General features: G+C 40.6%; 1 protein-coding gene across 3 annotated transcripts in view; it reads right to left on the bottom strand.

Moving 5' to 3' along the window:
* NIPAL2 (NIPA like domain containing 2) overlaps nt 1-16,502 on the bottom strand; it is an 88,439-nt gene that overhangs the window by 23,397 nt on the left and 48,540 nt on the right. For all 3 annotated transcript variants that reach the window (XM_085572399.1, XM_085572400.1, XM_031503742.3), the window contains 4 exons: nt 13,030-13,089; nt 10,936-11,057; nt 4,893-4,989; nt 867-1,002 (listed from right to left, as the gene is read on the bottom strand). In XM_085572399.1, the coding sequence (XP_085428525.1) occupies nt 867-1,002; nt 4,893-4,989; nt 10,936-11,057; nt 13,030-13,089 (415 nt within the window). The remainder of the gene's footprint in view (nt 1-866; nt 1,003-4,892; nt 4,990-10,935; nt 11,058-13,029; nt 13,090-16,502) is intronic.

Below are 16,502 nucleotides of genomic sequence, written 5' to 3' on the forward strand. Positions count from 1 at the left end.
TCACTTTATAATCTGTTACAGGGGAGTTCCTGAGTCAGCCATGGAGAGTCAGTGCACAATAATGCATGGACTTTCTGATTCCACATGGGAATGGTATGTTCTGCCATGAAAAAGCTGGGTTGGCTTTTCTACCGGAAAATAATCATACAAGTAACTACTCAGGCTCACACTGGAGCAGTCTAGATGAGATTACTGAAGGCTGCTATCAGCACCAGAAGCAGAGGGACAGGCAGAAAGGGAACAGATGCTGTTCAGCTGCAAGACATATTTTACTGTGCTGCCACCCCCAGCAATCTGCAAAGGCAGCATAAAGCAATCACTTCACAGACCAGAGGCCTGCAGGGGAAACTTGAAAGGTACAGTCATGCAGGATAGCAAAGTGCAGCAGATTTAACAGAGGCAGGGAGAAAGTTGGGGTAAAGTCTCTTCTTCAGTCTGACTGGGGCCATAAAGCTGGGGAACAGACGTGAATAATGAGGATAATCATGGTAATTTGATTATTCAGCAATAAAGATTTCTAAAAGTAACCCCCAAACGACTACATAAGTGTAAATTTCACTTAGTGTGTTAAGACCTGTGCCAAAACTAGACAAGTACATTTGGGAAGACCTTGCTGAAGGTGATAATGAGAGGAGGTGGTGTCCATAACAATCAATTATAAACTAAATAATAAACTAAATATAAACTAAGAACTAAAGTTTAAACAAACAACACAATCAGCTGGAGGCAATTTATGCATCTGTCAAGGCTCTGCCAGAATTTGTTGCCTTAAAATGCAACTTGTATCTGGAATCATTATCAGTCCCAAATAAAACTGTCAGATGAAACATGTATGAAGGTTAGTAGGTAAGTAGAATCTTACTCACTTGATTTGGAAAGCACAAGAAGTTGCCATTAAAACACTCATGATATAGAAAACGGAGTAAGTTAGCTGCATTTTCCCCTTCACAGAAAGTGCTATCATGCTGGACACAGCCTTAACAGCAATGACAGTCAGCGATGCTGAAAGGGAAGGGAAGAGATTAGCAGGGCAGGGCTCAGATTAGCAGTGACTTCAGTACATCAGTGAGGGAGGACAAAGATCCAGGTCAGAGGCACAGGCCTGATCTCTTAAAACAAGACTAAGGAAGGACTTGGGCACCTAAAACAAGTGTATGATTCTATAAATGCTTGCTAAGCTCCTGTCTAAGGTCAGTGGCCTTAGATCCAAGTCTGCTGTGTTTTGCCTTTAAGTCTTTTTAGCACACTGGACTCCCAGTTGAAGGTGGTACAAGAGTCCACATCTTCCACACATACTTTGTTTAACTCCACACATACTTTATTTAGCTAATTTGAAGCCCATGTTACAGTATTCAGGAGACATCTGAGAGGTTTGGCTATCTGTTCAAAGCAGTTAGGATGCCTCTTTATAGCAGCCTGCATGTGTCACTGGCAGCCTCAAATAACTCATCATCTTCAGGATTTCTCTTTTGAAACAGGAGCTGGACAAAGTTGACTTCAGGGATCACATCCCAAAGCACCTAACTCTCCCCATGCATTAAATATATATGAAGAGCAGACAAACAACACAAGGGTCTGCACTTCATTTCAAGGGCCAGGCTCTTTAGAGCATTTACTGGACTTATCCCACAGAAAGAGAATTTCATTAGTGTACTGTCAATCCATTTATTCATTATCATTGTGTCACCACAAACAACTTTCAGACAGCAGGCAATGGTTTTAATACATGTCACCAGATCAGAGAGGTTTTGCAAGAGAAATCTTTTAGAAAAGGGGCTGAGAGTTTAGCTAAGAGTTACTTTAGATTTCCTTTTGGAGCTCTTGGTTTGTGGAAGCTAATCCAACAAGTCTGTGATTACTGCAAATAAAATGTAACAAATTCAAAAAACCCTAAAAATTTCAAGTGTCAGGCTGCAGGGATGACCTTTGAAGAAAGGTAATTAATTGTCAGGAGCACCATCCCCCAGCTGAGATCCAGTTCCACCCTTGTGCAGAGCTGAGGAGTGTTGGATTTCAGTGGTCTGATTCATCCTGCCGTAACATTCAGATTGGCAAGGAGACCTGTGCTGTGCAAAAGGTTCAGGCCAAAGGTAGGGAGAAAAGGAGGGGGAAGAAGAATGAATGCAGGTTTGTGGGTTTGATTGCAAGCATTTTTCTTACAGAAAGTCCAAAAGTTCAGGAGGAGTTTAAAAGCTGCATACATGATGATCCTGTTCATCACCATGAAAGTCACTGTTTTCATGACAACCTTTCCCCCCAGCACTTCACTTCTTTCTCTGTAATGGGAACGGGTGAAGTGCTTTAACAAACACAGCTGTAAAACTGAGCAGAGGTCAGTGGTGCAAATGCTATGATACAAAGTCAAAAATACACTCAAGCCCCAACAAGACATCAACATAAAACTGAGATTTGCACTCTAACATGGGGAAGTTATTATTTTAAAAGAACAATTACAGGTATTAAATTGTTTTGCTAAAAGTAAAGATTGCTAAATTCTTCTTCTGATGGAAGGGAAATTTCCACGCCTTAAAATTTTAACAAGACAGAAATGAAAGAACCAGGGGGTTTGGTTGGTTTATATTCTTTGAGAAGTAAAATTATCTTTTCCATTAAAGTAACTCCAAAATGAGTTTCAAACCCAGGAGTTGTTTTCTCTGTCAGAATGACCTCCCCTCAAAGCTAGTATGAGAAATTATGTCACTTTCCAGCTGTTAGGGCAGAAACCTCTGAAATCTCACTATAATCTGAAATGTTTCCCCCAAATTTATGATAACTGAGCATATACATGAGGTAAGATGATTCTCTCCAAATGAATCTGCTGAGTTGTACTAAGTAAAACTTTATCAGATTTTTTCATCTCCTCTGTATTTTCTTGATGGTGAAAGTAGCTTGCATATCCAGTGAAACACAGGTTTCTCTGTAAAGAAATCTTGCCACATTTAATTTATGTCTGTATGAACACCCACCAGGACTGTATCACCTTCCATGAGCTCTCACCCCTTCAGCAGGCAGAGCCTTGCAAGGGCAGCGCCTGCGTCACACAGCTGGGAGCAAAGTAATGGACAATTTTCAGCCCCTCCATCACTTCACTCAGCAGAAAGGTCAGAGACCAAAATGCTCTAAGTGTAGATTTGTAGGGACTGCCAGCATCCAGGACAACTGCAGGAACCAGAGTCAGATGCAGTTCTGAGTGTCATGTTCAAGGGAAATGTCAGTATTTCAGAAGGTCCCGTGAACCACGATTTGTTTGTGTCTTTTTTAACAGAGCAGAAATAATGACACATCCTTCCTCAGGTTGCATAAGCTCACGAAAACCTCAGCAGCCTCCAGCTGAAAATGTATTTTTGGTTGACTGCAGCCAGACCAGGGGACTGCAGTTAGAGCCTGCCAGGGCACAGGTTTGCAGCCCCGCTGCCGCTCCTTTCCCAGCGGAGCCCGGGGCTGGCAGGACGGGGGCAGAGCCAGCAGGAATGTCCAGAGCAGCTGCCCAGCGCTCCCAGGACTGCCCAGAGCAGCGGCATGGTGAGCCTGCCCAGACTGCAGCAGTGATGTGCAGGAACACATCTGGAAATTTTCAGGCTTCCAGTTATGCAGAAGGAGGACCTGGACCTGGTCCAGGACTGCCTGGACCTTCGCTCAGGAGGGCGCAGTGCTTCACACTCCTCAGGCAAGCTTTGCCAAAGCTCCAAGGCTCTGTGCTAGGAGCTGGGGATAGCCACACTCACACTTCCCTCCTCCAAACCAAGAGCAGTTAGCCCTAAGGCTCCCGGGCTCTTCCATCTCTGCCTCATGCAGGGAGCAAGGAAATCCTGCAATGCTTCTGCAGAGCTACAGATCCTAATGTTCCTAGGGATGAGAAACCTACATAGGAAAACTGTCCCCAAAAAGTTGTTCTGAAAGTCTGAGTTTTTCAGCAGAGTAAGAAACCATTCAGGGTTTTTACCTTGAATGAACAGTTAATACATCTGTGAGGGTTTTTACATTCAGTTAAATCCGACTTCTGTACCTGGCAAACTTTAGGGAAATTCTATTTTATCAAAACCCTCATGGTCATATCCATTAGACACATAAGTCTTTGCAGACTTATACATGCACCCACTGAAATCGGAGAAAAAATAATCTTTAACTTCAATGGCACCTTTCACTTCAACCAAAGACTTCTGTCCCATGAGGGTTTCACAGAGAAATGACAAGACAAGGACGGGAGAATTTGTTGCATAGGGTGGTGAAAATTCTTGATATAACCGTGCAAGCATAGGAGCTTTAGAGATGAACTCCTGATATTTCTCAAAACAGATTCAAGTTTAATTTTATTGAAAGATGCTGATAAAATGATCTCCTGTATTTTCCCTGGTTATTGACTGTGGTGACAATGATAGAAAACACATTTCAGTGGCTCACTGAGTTCTTGTTTTTCTTTAGGAAAGGTGGTAAAATATAAAATGTTGCATATGCAAATAGTCATAGATAATTAAAATTTGCTGTACAGTCACAGAATATCACTGTGTTTGTTTAGAGAGCACTTACAAGGTCTTCAGTCGCTGTTACAGAGAACTGATTTTCACAGCTTGTTCTCCAAAACAAAGTTTTGAATAGTCTATTTTGCCAGCATCAAAACCTAAATAACCTTGTTATTTAATACAAGTTTCAGAATACCATTGCACATAGCATATTTATTTGAGGGCATCTGTAAAAAGAAATAGTCCCAGCAATAAGCACAGAAACTATGTTTAATAATCAGCTTTTCAAAAAGAGAACGCAGTAAAAATCATGTCAAATGTTTCAATGATTCTTCTTCGGCATGGCTCTAATCTAAACTGTCTGGAGAGATGGAGTGACAAGGAATTATCAAGTAGCAGACAGGAGCATTAAAGTGAATAATATGTTCTTACCCAGTAGAGCTACCATCATTAACAAAACCATGATGTGTTTCACAGCCTTTCTTTTGTAAAAATAGAGGAGAATGCAGAATATTAGAATTTCTAAAATCTGAAAATAAAAGAAAAGAAAGTTAGAGCCATGAAACCATGTAATAGATTTTTCATTCTAAGTCTTTTGAGATTTCGCATTCATTTTTGCTGCTCTGTATGTTCAAAGCAAAGAATGGCTTTATAAAATGTCTTCTGCTAAAAAATAACTATTGACTGAGCTATTAAACAACTGTTGTCATTTATTTTTCCTGTTATAACAAAAGTTAAACTTTGAGCATTATTCATATCTTCTGTTTTTCATTCTGTACTTTTATATATATTTTGTCACTAGAAGACTTTTTTTAATGTGAGAGCAAAGGTACCAATATTTATCAGTAAATAATAATACTTACAGAAACTCTGTCTATTAATCCTATCGAAAAAAGCACTTGGCTAAAGAAAGAGCAATCTCTTCTTTTAGCTATAGTATTCCTAATGTCACTTACTCTTTGTAATGTGCAAGCTAATTTTTGCTACCCTCTTTGCTCTTCTCACCATTCCTACTAAAAACTCCCCTCAATTTTCTGTCCAAATTTTCTGCCATACATCATAAGGAGGAAATAATTTATTTCAGACAGTAGTTCTCAAATCACAAGTACCTGCCAGGACCTTACCTTGAAAAGTTCAATGACACTAGCAGACTGCACTACTGGACACGTTGAGATGCTGAAGCAGATCCACCTACACCATGCATGGTCCAGTTTTGCTCCTTCAATAACATGTGACAGCTAAATGACAGCTAAATTTACGGACTTCCTGTGCACATGTCTCTGCAGATTGCCTCAGTAACTCTTGCCATCTCAAAATAATGGGTATTTTGCCACCTACCCAAAGGGGTTGCCCAAATATCCCTCTATGCCTAAAGAGAAGAGCAAGGGCAAGGGCCATGAATCTCCTGTCAAGCTCAGAAGACTTATGAAAACAGAAGAGAGCCACCTCTGCACTAAGGGGTGCTCAGAAGCCTGGTAGCTTTAGAGACAGCATGAAGATAGACAAGTTCATTTGTGCATGTCAGAAAGAAATCAAATGGGGGAAATAAGACAGAAAATGAGATTGCCTCATTACTGAATCTCATTATTGCTATTTTTTGCCAACAAAGCAAATCATAGAAGCATCTGTTAATCTCATTGATTTTGTCACTAGCATACTATTTTATATTTTATAAGGCACTTCACTCTCAAACCAACAGCCACCATAAGGCAGCACTAAACTCAAAAGTACCTGGGTGTAGTGCTGATGAAATTCCCAAAGAGGTGACTGAACAGTTACCAGTGATGGTTATATAATGTAAGTAGCCCATTTCTCATTTTGGAGAGTGACTGCAGCAGGAAAGCTGTCAGTTCTGCCCAATTACTAAAATTCTCTGCCTCATTTATACCCTCCCCAATTCAGTAGTGCTTAAAAATATTAACAGAACACAATTATACTTTAATTCAATTTTTAGTTACCTTCACATGGATCCCTTGCTCCCAAAGACAACCAAGAGACAATTGCATTTCAAAACATGAAGAACACAAATTTGGATTTTATACCACATTTCTTTAAAAAATGTCAAATATTTATCACAAGATTAGAAAAACCAAAACAACAAAGTTGAGTGGGAGAGGGTGTTCGGTTGATGTTTATTTGTTTGTTTTTCAAATGTGTTGGATTTTGGCTGTGGGTTAATTAAAAAAAAAAAAACAACACAAAAAACCAAAAAACCATTCCTGGACTACCAGACTAATCCTAATTGAATAATCTTCACAATCTCTGTGAAGCACTGGTCTCATCTTCCCCCAGACTGATGTCCCTCCCCACCAGTCTTGCACACAGAGATGAAAACTTGGCCACCAGCTTGGCCACCACTGAGGCTTTTGCCTCTACAACACTACCACTAGTGGTAGTGTTGTAGTAAGTAACTTGGCCAGCCTCTCCCACTTTATTCAACAGTGTGACACTGGGTAAATCTAAATCAGGAACCAAGGCACAAGAAATGTCAAGATCTGCAGACAGGTGAGTTCATCTTGGCCTCCCTGTTGAAAACCATGACAGAGTTTTGAGGGGACTTGAGAGGAGAAGTAAAGGTGTCAGCTTTGCTTTTTTGTGCTGCTGTCAAACACATCTTAGGGCCAGAGGGGAATATCACATTATCAGGCTGCAGCTACAACAGCCACCAGGTAGCTTCATTTGCTATTCTGACAGGGAACAATTGGTAACAGAACAGAAGAAACCTGTGATAAGAAAATATTCCCCACTCAGAAAGGCACCCATGTTAAGAAAGGAGTCCCAGAGATGCCCTAAGTATCCTCTTCTATGACACACAAGTTCACAGGAGGGTGTGACTGGGACTGGGCCATGGCACCAGATAACAGCACTGTGAACTCTGCTTCCCTCACCCGTGCAAACCTGAGCACCAGTCACTCTTCCCAGACCCTTGGTGTGGCTACCACAGGTTGTACAGAAACCCATGAGACAGCCCTACTGCAGGCAGCTACATCGATTCATTTTATATCCTCTAGACAATCACAGCAGGGGAAAGCACCATCATCTATCCTACCACTGAGATTTCAAACTATGCAAGAACAATCATCCAAAAACAAGCCAAGGGACAGTCACTGACTCAAACTGGTCTATCATAGCAGCTGTGTCATTCCACTCCCTCTTCTACCTCAGTCCAGCCCCCTGAGTGACAGGTAGTGCCAAGCAGCACCAGCTTTGACTGAACCAGGTCATCATAGCTGGCTCTGTCCATTAGCCTTCTGTTGGTCCTCATTGTTTTGTCATTTCTTCTCTTGCTAAAGCTAAATTGAAGCTCCACTGTGATCTCCTCCTGCTTAAAAACAAACCAACCCACCAAGAAGACACATCTGAAAGGAAACAGCCAAGCAAAATGATCAATAGGACACTGGAGTCCCCGATGGCAACTCTGGAAGGGGTGCACAGGTCTGTGTGTGTCACCACCTCCTGAGGAAACCCCAAGAGTAGCCATGGTGTAGAGCCAGAGATGACAGTCCTGTGGCCAGACCTAGGGAGATAAATGATGTTTGCTCTTCAGGGCTGCTATTTAAGTTTACTCAGCTCTGTCAAGTTTCACATACTAAGCTGTAAATCCAAACAATTAGTTCTCAGTGCTGTCCAGCAGCCTAACTATTCTTCCATGGTTCTCTGCCACTTGGTGACCCAAATACAGGTCATCTTTAATCGGAAGACAAGGGAGAGTCTGTGACAATTAAGTTACACTGCAAGCAGAGTCCATGGCTCCTAACAGGGCCTCACACAGCTGGGGTGCCCCAGTTGCTGCCTAAAATTGTTTTCCAAGAACTACCCAAAACATCACTTAGTCTCATCACTGATAGCTGTGGTAGTGGTAAATATGAAGTCCAGGAATGGGAAGCTTCACATACTCTGTTTAGAGGAAATGAAGGAACTTTATCTGTTTACAATCATCTTTGCTATAACAACTAATGTCTACTGATGTCTCCTCAAGCCCACATATCATCAACATTTTTTAATAATCATGTTTTCCATGTTTCTAAGCTCTACCAGAAGGCACCAAAACAAAATACCACACTGGCTGCCTCAAATGCTTTTCTGGCATACACAGGATGGTCTTCTAGGCATTTCAAAAGAGAAGCAGAAATGTTTTGAACCTGATTTTGCAGAGATTAAATATTAACAACACAATTCTTACTGTGCTTCTGTTTAGGGAAAAGTAACAGCTTAATCTATGATTTATGTCCTCTGTAGAGATTCTAAGTGCACATAAGCAAAAGAGAGAAAAACAAGCTAAGGTAGTCATTCATGCTCAGACATAATTATGCTACTGCAGAGTCTCAGAAGGTGACTCAAAGTTGTCTTGTGGGAATTAGAGGCTACTTCTGCAGAATATAGCAGTGGAGTGCCACATGGGGATGGTTTACCACCCACAGAGAACATTTTGTACCATTGGAGCTTTGTATTTCTCAGCAGATCACACTTTGGGGCTACTTTTAGAAAGATTGTTGGACTGCATTATACTTCTGTACTGTCTCCTCATTGTATATTTATACTGGAAATTCTGCAGCTTCTGCTGCACTTTTTTATATCTCAACAGCCAAACTGTGCTAGGCATTTTACAACCAGTTTTGAAGAGCTTGTTTCCTGCCCAAAGAGAATGTTTACAGCAGGGTTTGCTTGATCTTCCAGCAGCATACCAGGGCAATCAGGCTGATATCTCTGTCTCTTGTGGAGCCTTTCGCTCGTCCCCTTTCTTTGGTGGAAGGGAGCTCAACACAGATGAACGCACGGAACAGAAGGAACACATAAAGTTTGATATATTGTTGAGTCAAGATTTGCTCCATATTTGCTCCATCCTCCCCTACAACCTATGCTATACATGCAGAATTAGATGCTGGCTAAGGTAGGGGAAAGAGATAAGAGGAGAAATGAAGTTCTGAGGTTACCTACTACCTCCTCACAATGTCTCCTAAGAAGAATACAGCACAGTCTTCCTACACATTCAATTGTATTCTTGAAAACTTTTCCTGAAGTCAAAAAAGTCCTCAGGTGGGGAAAAACCCTTTTCCAGGAACCTGTTTTTTTCAAAAAAATGTGAATGTTATATCACACAGAAATTTCTGGTGTCACTGAATGTGGATAGGGAGTTTTCTTTCTCCACCATTTCTACACAAATGGGCGAATCAACAATTCAAAATCAGTGTCTAAAATTCAGGCTACTTTATAATCTAAAAGTAAAACTGCAGGGTAGAGGGTGATATTCAGTAGAAAAGAAAGAGCATTGATATCCCTATTTTGAACTCCCCCCTCTTACTCTGCTGATTGCATTAACTTCTTGAAGCTCTTGTAGATGCTGAAGCTACCCTTACTGAGTACCCCAAAACACTTGGGTATTGCCTGATTGAAAGTAGATGTGACTTATACAGCATAAATATTCATTTTTTCCACTGAGCTGAAACAGCATATTTCAGGATCTTTTACAGGGCAAAAAATTGAAAGAGAGTTTAAAATGCACAATTAATTGAAAGAGAGGATCAACATGTTTTATGGTAGCATGTAATTTCTGTTTAATTAGTAGTTAATGGATAGTTAGATGCACGTAAAATCTGCAGGTTGGCTAAAAGATTAAGGTCCTTAACTGTCTACTCAGTGGCTTTCTAACAGAAATTCCTACTAAGAAAAGCCTGGGCACTAAGAATCTAACTTGAGTGAGTCCCTATTCTGGCAAATAGTAAGTGCTTCTGAAGCTCCTATATTGCAGCTTTTACATTCAGCTGGAGGAAAACATTTTCAGCTTTCCAGAGGAAAAGAGGGACAGAAATTTATCCTACTCACTCTGGTCTTGCTCCTGATGTTAATGAAATACATCAAGGAAGATGTATGGTGTTTGAAGTTTGTACACAGATACTTTAATCAAAATGGTATTTTTGTATTTGAATTCTGCCTCATGTTCAGATTAACCTAAGTGGCAGAGAAGTAGGCCACCTCTTCCCATCTCCGCTCCTTTCAGCCAGGCTTAACAATGTGGGAATAAAACAGAGTGATATGAAAGACAAAAGGCAGGACCAAAAACACAGATAGCCTGATTTTTCAAAGCACAATTCCATCACATTCCAGAAAAGCCCTGAAACTTAGATGTACAGGTAGACAGGGTGGCATGAACACATATATAAGAAATTTAAACAGTACCAATATTTAGGTTTTCCCTCAAGTTCCCCAAGTATCAAAATCTTTCCACTCTTGTAAATCCTGCACAATTATGACTTTATCCTGCACAATTATGACTTTCCCCTGAAAGGTAGTTTAAAATTATCTTTTGTTGCTGCATATTTTCAGTTTGGATTTAGTAGGATGATGAGGGACTTTCCTTTGAAAATCACACATTTTATCTTCAGGAGCAGTTTTTCTACCACTAATTTATAATGCTATAAAAAGCCCAGTAACCCAGTTTTTCTGATTAAGGGAGTAGCATGAACCAGATACTCACTGAATATACCAAAAAAGGCCAGCTCACTAAGTAATTCTGCACTTGTCTTGCTGTGAGCTCCTGAGGTACATTTGGAGTGAATGTCACCAACAAGTATATCCCTGTTATTGTCAGTGTTCCTCCTTTAAAGAAAAGGACATGTTACTTTGGCAATACAGTATTTGGTAATTGTGGTCATGCTTGATCACCAGCTGATTCAAAAATAGTTTCTAGAAGAAAATTTAAGTCCATTTAAATAGATCTATACTTAGGCAATGGGATTGCCTTGCATGTGTGGTCTTATCTAGTCTAATTTTTATTAAAGACTCAAAGAATTTTGGAAATGTGAAAAAAAGTTGTCAGTAAAGCCATGTGAATTAGGGTTCCAACTCAACAAAAAAATGCATTTTCAAATACTGTCAATTCTAAATCCAAGTGTAGGACAAAGGCAAATTAATCCTTTGTACTTCTCTCAGGCACAAAGTGCATCATGCAAACTTAGCCTGAGCCGAAAGGACAAATTTCCTACTAGTGCAGTCAGTTGGGTCATTAGCCAGGGCAAACAAACGTGACTGTCCCAAAGTCAGAGTGGCCACAGAGATCTGCACCAGCCATCAACCTGCCCTGGAAGCATCAGATGCAACACAGCTGCCAGTCCAGTGCTCAAGTGAAGCTGTCATAGGGCCAACATTCTGGCTGCTCCCTCTTGTATTTGCAGATCTATGAACTGTTTTATACAAGGATGATTTGCAATAGACTGTTCAGCCACTAGGTTGCCAGGGCCCCTTTTCAAGGTCGAACTTGCATTATTATGCTTTTAATAAAAATCTGCAAGTTCTGCCTTGTGGACATCTGCCTGTGACAAACACAGATGTTCCTTGAAGTATCAAGATAGAAGTGAGATGATCCGAAGATCGTAAAATGTATTGGATTAAGGAAGATATTAGCTAAATCAAGTAATCTTTAAAATTCTTGGTAAACCTATAAATTGGAGTGGAATGCAAGGCTCAGGAATACAAAACAAAGCACATCCGGAGGGATTTGTTGGCACTGCTATCTCAAACAGCTCCCTTGGAAAAGCAGAACTGTGCTATATTTATGTGCTTGCAAAACCATCACCATATTTCCCATCATACAGCTCATTCTTATGGAATGTAGCAACATTGTTAAATTCATCTTGCAAAGTCAAACTCACAGAAATAAAATAAATCAGCTGAACACTAGTTAAAGCAACATACAGTGTTTAAGGCCATAAGGGAAACATGATCAGTGAAGGGAGGGGGGGTTTAGAATTTAGCAGCTGAGCTGGCAAACTTGGATTCCAAACCTAAATAAATCATATATAGTATTCCTGGAACGATACTGAGCAGATCTCTCCAACACATTCATGAGAACAGCTGTCCTCACTACAGTTTGGACAATCTAGCCTAGATGCTAGGAACCCACAAAAATATCAGGTGCCCTGCATCAGGTGCACTGTCCCAGTTGAGATGGCTTGGTGTAAAGCCCAAACCCTGAAATGTGCTTTTTTCTCACTATTACTGTGTTGAAGGTGGGCAGTTTTGATATGCAAAAAAACCTTGGACACAGACAAAAAGCTGACAGGCTTTTACAGTGAACACCACATTTCCCAACTGAACACTTGACAAATATGATTATTTGTTTTTTGAAGTGATAAAATTAAAACCAAAGGGAAGTTATCAATTTAAATTGAGCTTGAATTTTTGTGCAATAGCTATGCAGTAAGAAAAAAAATCTTATATTCAAATAAGTAACTCGATAACTTCCCTGATTTTATTAATTCTGTGTTGGACTCATGAAGATAATACTAAAGACAATCTCATAGGCAAAATTAGAAAATGAAAATAAATTTGAGCAATAAGGATACATAAGGAATGAATTATGGTTGTAAGAGCATAGGATTTGGGAATAAAATCTTTTCCTCATGCACTGAGGATTCTCTCTCTTTTTATCACTTTTTCCCAATTTTGAAAGTATCTGCCTTGAAACACTTGCTTGGCAAAGTGGGAGTGTGAAGGTGGGGGGCTGAGTGAGAGTTACAGCTTGCTAAGCATACGGCAGCACACATGTCTAAATTAGCAAATGCTTACTTACCCAATATATCAGCAGTCCTCATGGTCTTCTTTAGGAAAAAGACAGAAATAAATGCACTACCTAGAATAGATATATAAAGACCTTTATATATATACACACATGTATTTGCTAGAATATCAAGTGCTATGGCAAAAACCTGCCCCGGGACAAGTTTAAATATATCTCATGGGTGTTGTTGTTGCACCATACCATGATATAAACAGCCAGCAGTCCATTCCTGCAAGCCACCAAAACTTTCTTTCTGTAAGATTTCAGACATATCTGCAGGCCCTTATGTGATTGAAAAGATGTGATACCCTTCTTATTTCTCGTGCAGGGACACTGCTTAAACTGCTCTGATTCAGTCATATGTGGAAATATCAGGGAAAATGGGCACTGATCAACCTTACTGTTTCACTCCCCATTTGGCTACCGAGTCACTGTATGGGCTTGCTCAAGGCAAACTGCATCATGGAACAATAAAATTCTGCTTCTTTAGTCTTCAATGTATTAGAGGCTTATAAGCAAAGTAACAGCAGTACAACTGCTGTTGTAGTCACTGCAAAAACCTAATATTTTCTATCATCTATGTGGTCCTGACATCTACAGACAAACAGGGAGAAAACCCCACACGTGTACGGGAGCATGCCCATGGTCTTTTAGAGTGACTTGCTCTGAGGAAGGAGAAAACTGGAAGTGAGTCCTAGAAATTATTTTTCCTGTTTTCTGGGAAACAGGTTCCCTTGTTCAGCTCTTGCATCTGACCTCTGCCAGCTCCTAGTCCTGTCTCTTCAGGATGGGCAGCAGCAGGGAGATGAGCAGCAGTAGTGGTTAGGGCAGGTTTTGTGGTTAGCAGCTCAGTGTGGACATGTGCTAGAGAGGAAAGAAGGGCTTTGAACTTAGGATGGATGAGACTGTGAGACATGGCTCTATTCCAGCACACAACATCTACCTCTAAAAAGAAAGAGGCTGGATATAAGAGATGAGTAAAGTCCTCTGTGAGAGGTGCATCAGCAATGTTAGATTCATTCAGAAACCTCAAAGAAAAACTGCTCAGGAGGGACAGTGAAGGGACACATTGAAACAGAGTCATGGCATGCTGCTACAAGAGCTTCCTACTTGTCTTCAGCCTGTTTTATTCTTGAAATAACAGTTCAACATTTTTACAGCTATCTTTGCCTCTTTATTGTTCTCATGGAAAATTTCATTTGTGTTTAGCTTGTGGATGTACTCTAGAAAAATCTAGAGAGGTTCATACCAAGAGGTAAACAGAGAACTGTAATTCAGCATCAGGTCTGTTTTCCAGTCAGTAGAAGATCAGATGGAGCAGAAGTCATAAAATTAAACTGTAGCAAGAGTGATAGGGATTTGTGCAAACGAGTAAGTGCAATAAAAGGATCTTCAACTGAAAATGCCTCATTGAAATTAGGTTCCCTGATATGGTTTTCTTTATTCAATTTTTCAGTGATTACTTTGCTGGAGTGAAGACACTGATGGTATCCAGGCAACACTGGTAATAGCAGAGCTACCTAGGTTCAGAAAAAAAAAAAGAAGGGACAAAAACCAGGAAAGAAGAAGCAGCATCCAAGATAGTGCAGGAATTAATTACTGCTTTGTCTTCTTGCTCTCATAGCTTTTACAAATCCCACCTCAAACCACTCACCTAGACCAGTCCCTGTCACAGCAAAGAGCTGCTGCTTAAAGGACTGATACCTCAGTGATGTTTTTGCCATTCTTTTTGTTTGTTTATTTGTTTTGAGTACTCCATGTCTGGACTCTGCATTCAGCAGAGGTCTAGTAAATGCAATTCCACTGTTGGCATCCAATTTGAGGTAAGATGAATTATGCTCAAATGTCAACTTACAGGGATCACAACCTCTGAGGCTGGCAGTGGGCACAAGATGGTGCTGGAATGCAGCCAGATAATGAAACTTTTCACTCTGCTTTAATAATGCATTCAAATGCAGCAAGCCCTGTCTCCAGAGATAGCTGGCATTGCACCAGAGATCATGAGCTTAACAGAATCTATGTATAATTAATACTCTATGATGTAGAGAAATATGTAGAGGAATCTAAAAATAGGAGAGGTTTTAAGAACACATACTAGACCATCTGGGAGTAGAGAAAAAGCTGCAGTAGGAAGGGAGGTACAACACCAATCTGAATGAGACCCAGGAGATACTCTGAACACAAAACACAACTGTCTCTGGAGTAAGCTGCCAATGCTCCAGTTGCATTCAAGTGAAGAAGAAAAGGAAATGGGGTAAATATAAGAGAATAAGAAGAGAACAGTTACACAGACCTGATGAGATGCTAGAAGACATACATGATAGGTCAGAAGCCTTGCAAACTCTGGCTGTTACCTCCAGGACAAAATTTTAAGCAAGTTATGGTATTGTGGCCAAGAGAACATGATATTTTAATTTTACTTTTGTTAGTTTTCTGGGGTTTAAGCTCCCAGGTTTGACCTTGGGGTAGTCTTCCATATTCTTCAATTTTCAAGGTAGGCTTGAATCAGATTAAAGCAAAGAAACCAAGAGCCGATTGTCTTGCTGCAGATGGGTCGGGGAGGAGGAGTATGAAAGGAGCCCTGGGAATGCAGGCTGGTGTTGCCAGAGTTCTGCTGGCTTTGCAGCCTTTTCTGGCTGATGAGACAAATGACAGACATCAAAGTGTTCCCCAGGAGCCCAGTGAAAAACCCACAGCCCTCCTAGCTCTGCTCCTCTTCCTTAGCTCCCACTTACAACCTCAGGTGCATTCAGTTTTCTAAGATATTACCTCCTCCTGAAGAGGAGTTTAAGACACTATGCCAAAAGGCCAACACAGGCTCTCTGCTCTCCTCTCTGCTGGATGGCCTCTGAACTGATCCTGCTTTAAGCAGGAGGTTGGGTTAGGCACTTCCTAAGGTTCCTTCTAATCTGAGTTATCCTAGGAGTCGTGAACTCTTTGCAGGAATAAGTGGGCATCCAGAGGCTAACAACTAGGCCTACCAGATATATTAATATAAGTCCTTACTGTATCCCAAATTCAGTTCTTAAATGCAGACCTGTTGAAACTCCCCAGACTCTCCTCTCCTTTCCCACCCTCCCTCAGATCACAGGTGAGGTATCTTACATTCCTCTCCTCCTCTCTACCAGTGATGTTATACCCCCATACTTTCCTCTGAGCCCACTTCTTCTTGATTTCACCCCATCACTACAGTGTAAGTTTAATTCCCTACCACTCAGCCCAAATATTTCCTTTCCCATGCCAGAATTCTTTTGCTCTTCCTCCACAGAAACTGTGCTTCCTCCACCATTATACTGATGTGAGAAATAAATTATTGAACATTATGTTTCAGTCTGTGAGTGAATAGACTGAGGAACTTGGGCAATTGCTGTGCTAAAAAGTATGAATACATCTTTGCAATTTTTTTGGTTTTTTGTTTGCTTTTTTTAAAAAAAACAAACATAGAGACTGAGGTCTGCGTCAAAGCGAGGAATAGTTTTCTTCTT

The sequence above is a fragment of the Lonchura striata genome, chromosome 2 (assembly GCF_050655825.1).
Source record: "Lonchura striata isolate lonStrDom1 chromosome 2, ASM5065582v1, whole genome shotgun sequence".
NCBI classification, from domain to species: Eukaryota; Metazoa; Chordata; class Aves; order Passeriformes; family Estrildidae; genus Lonchura; species Lonchura striata.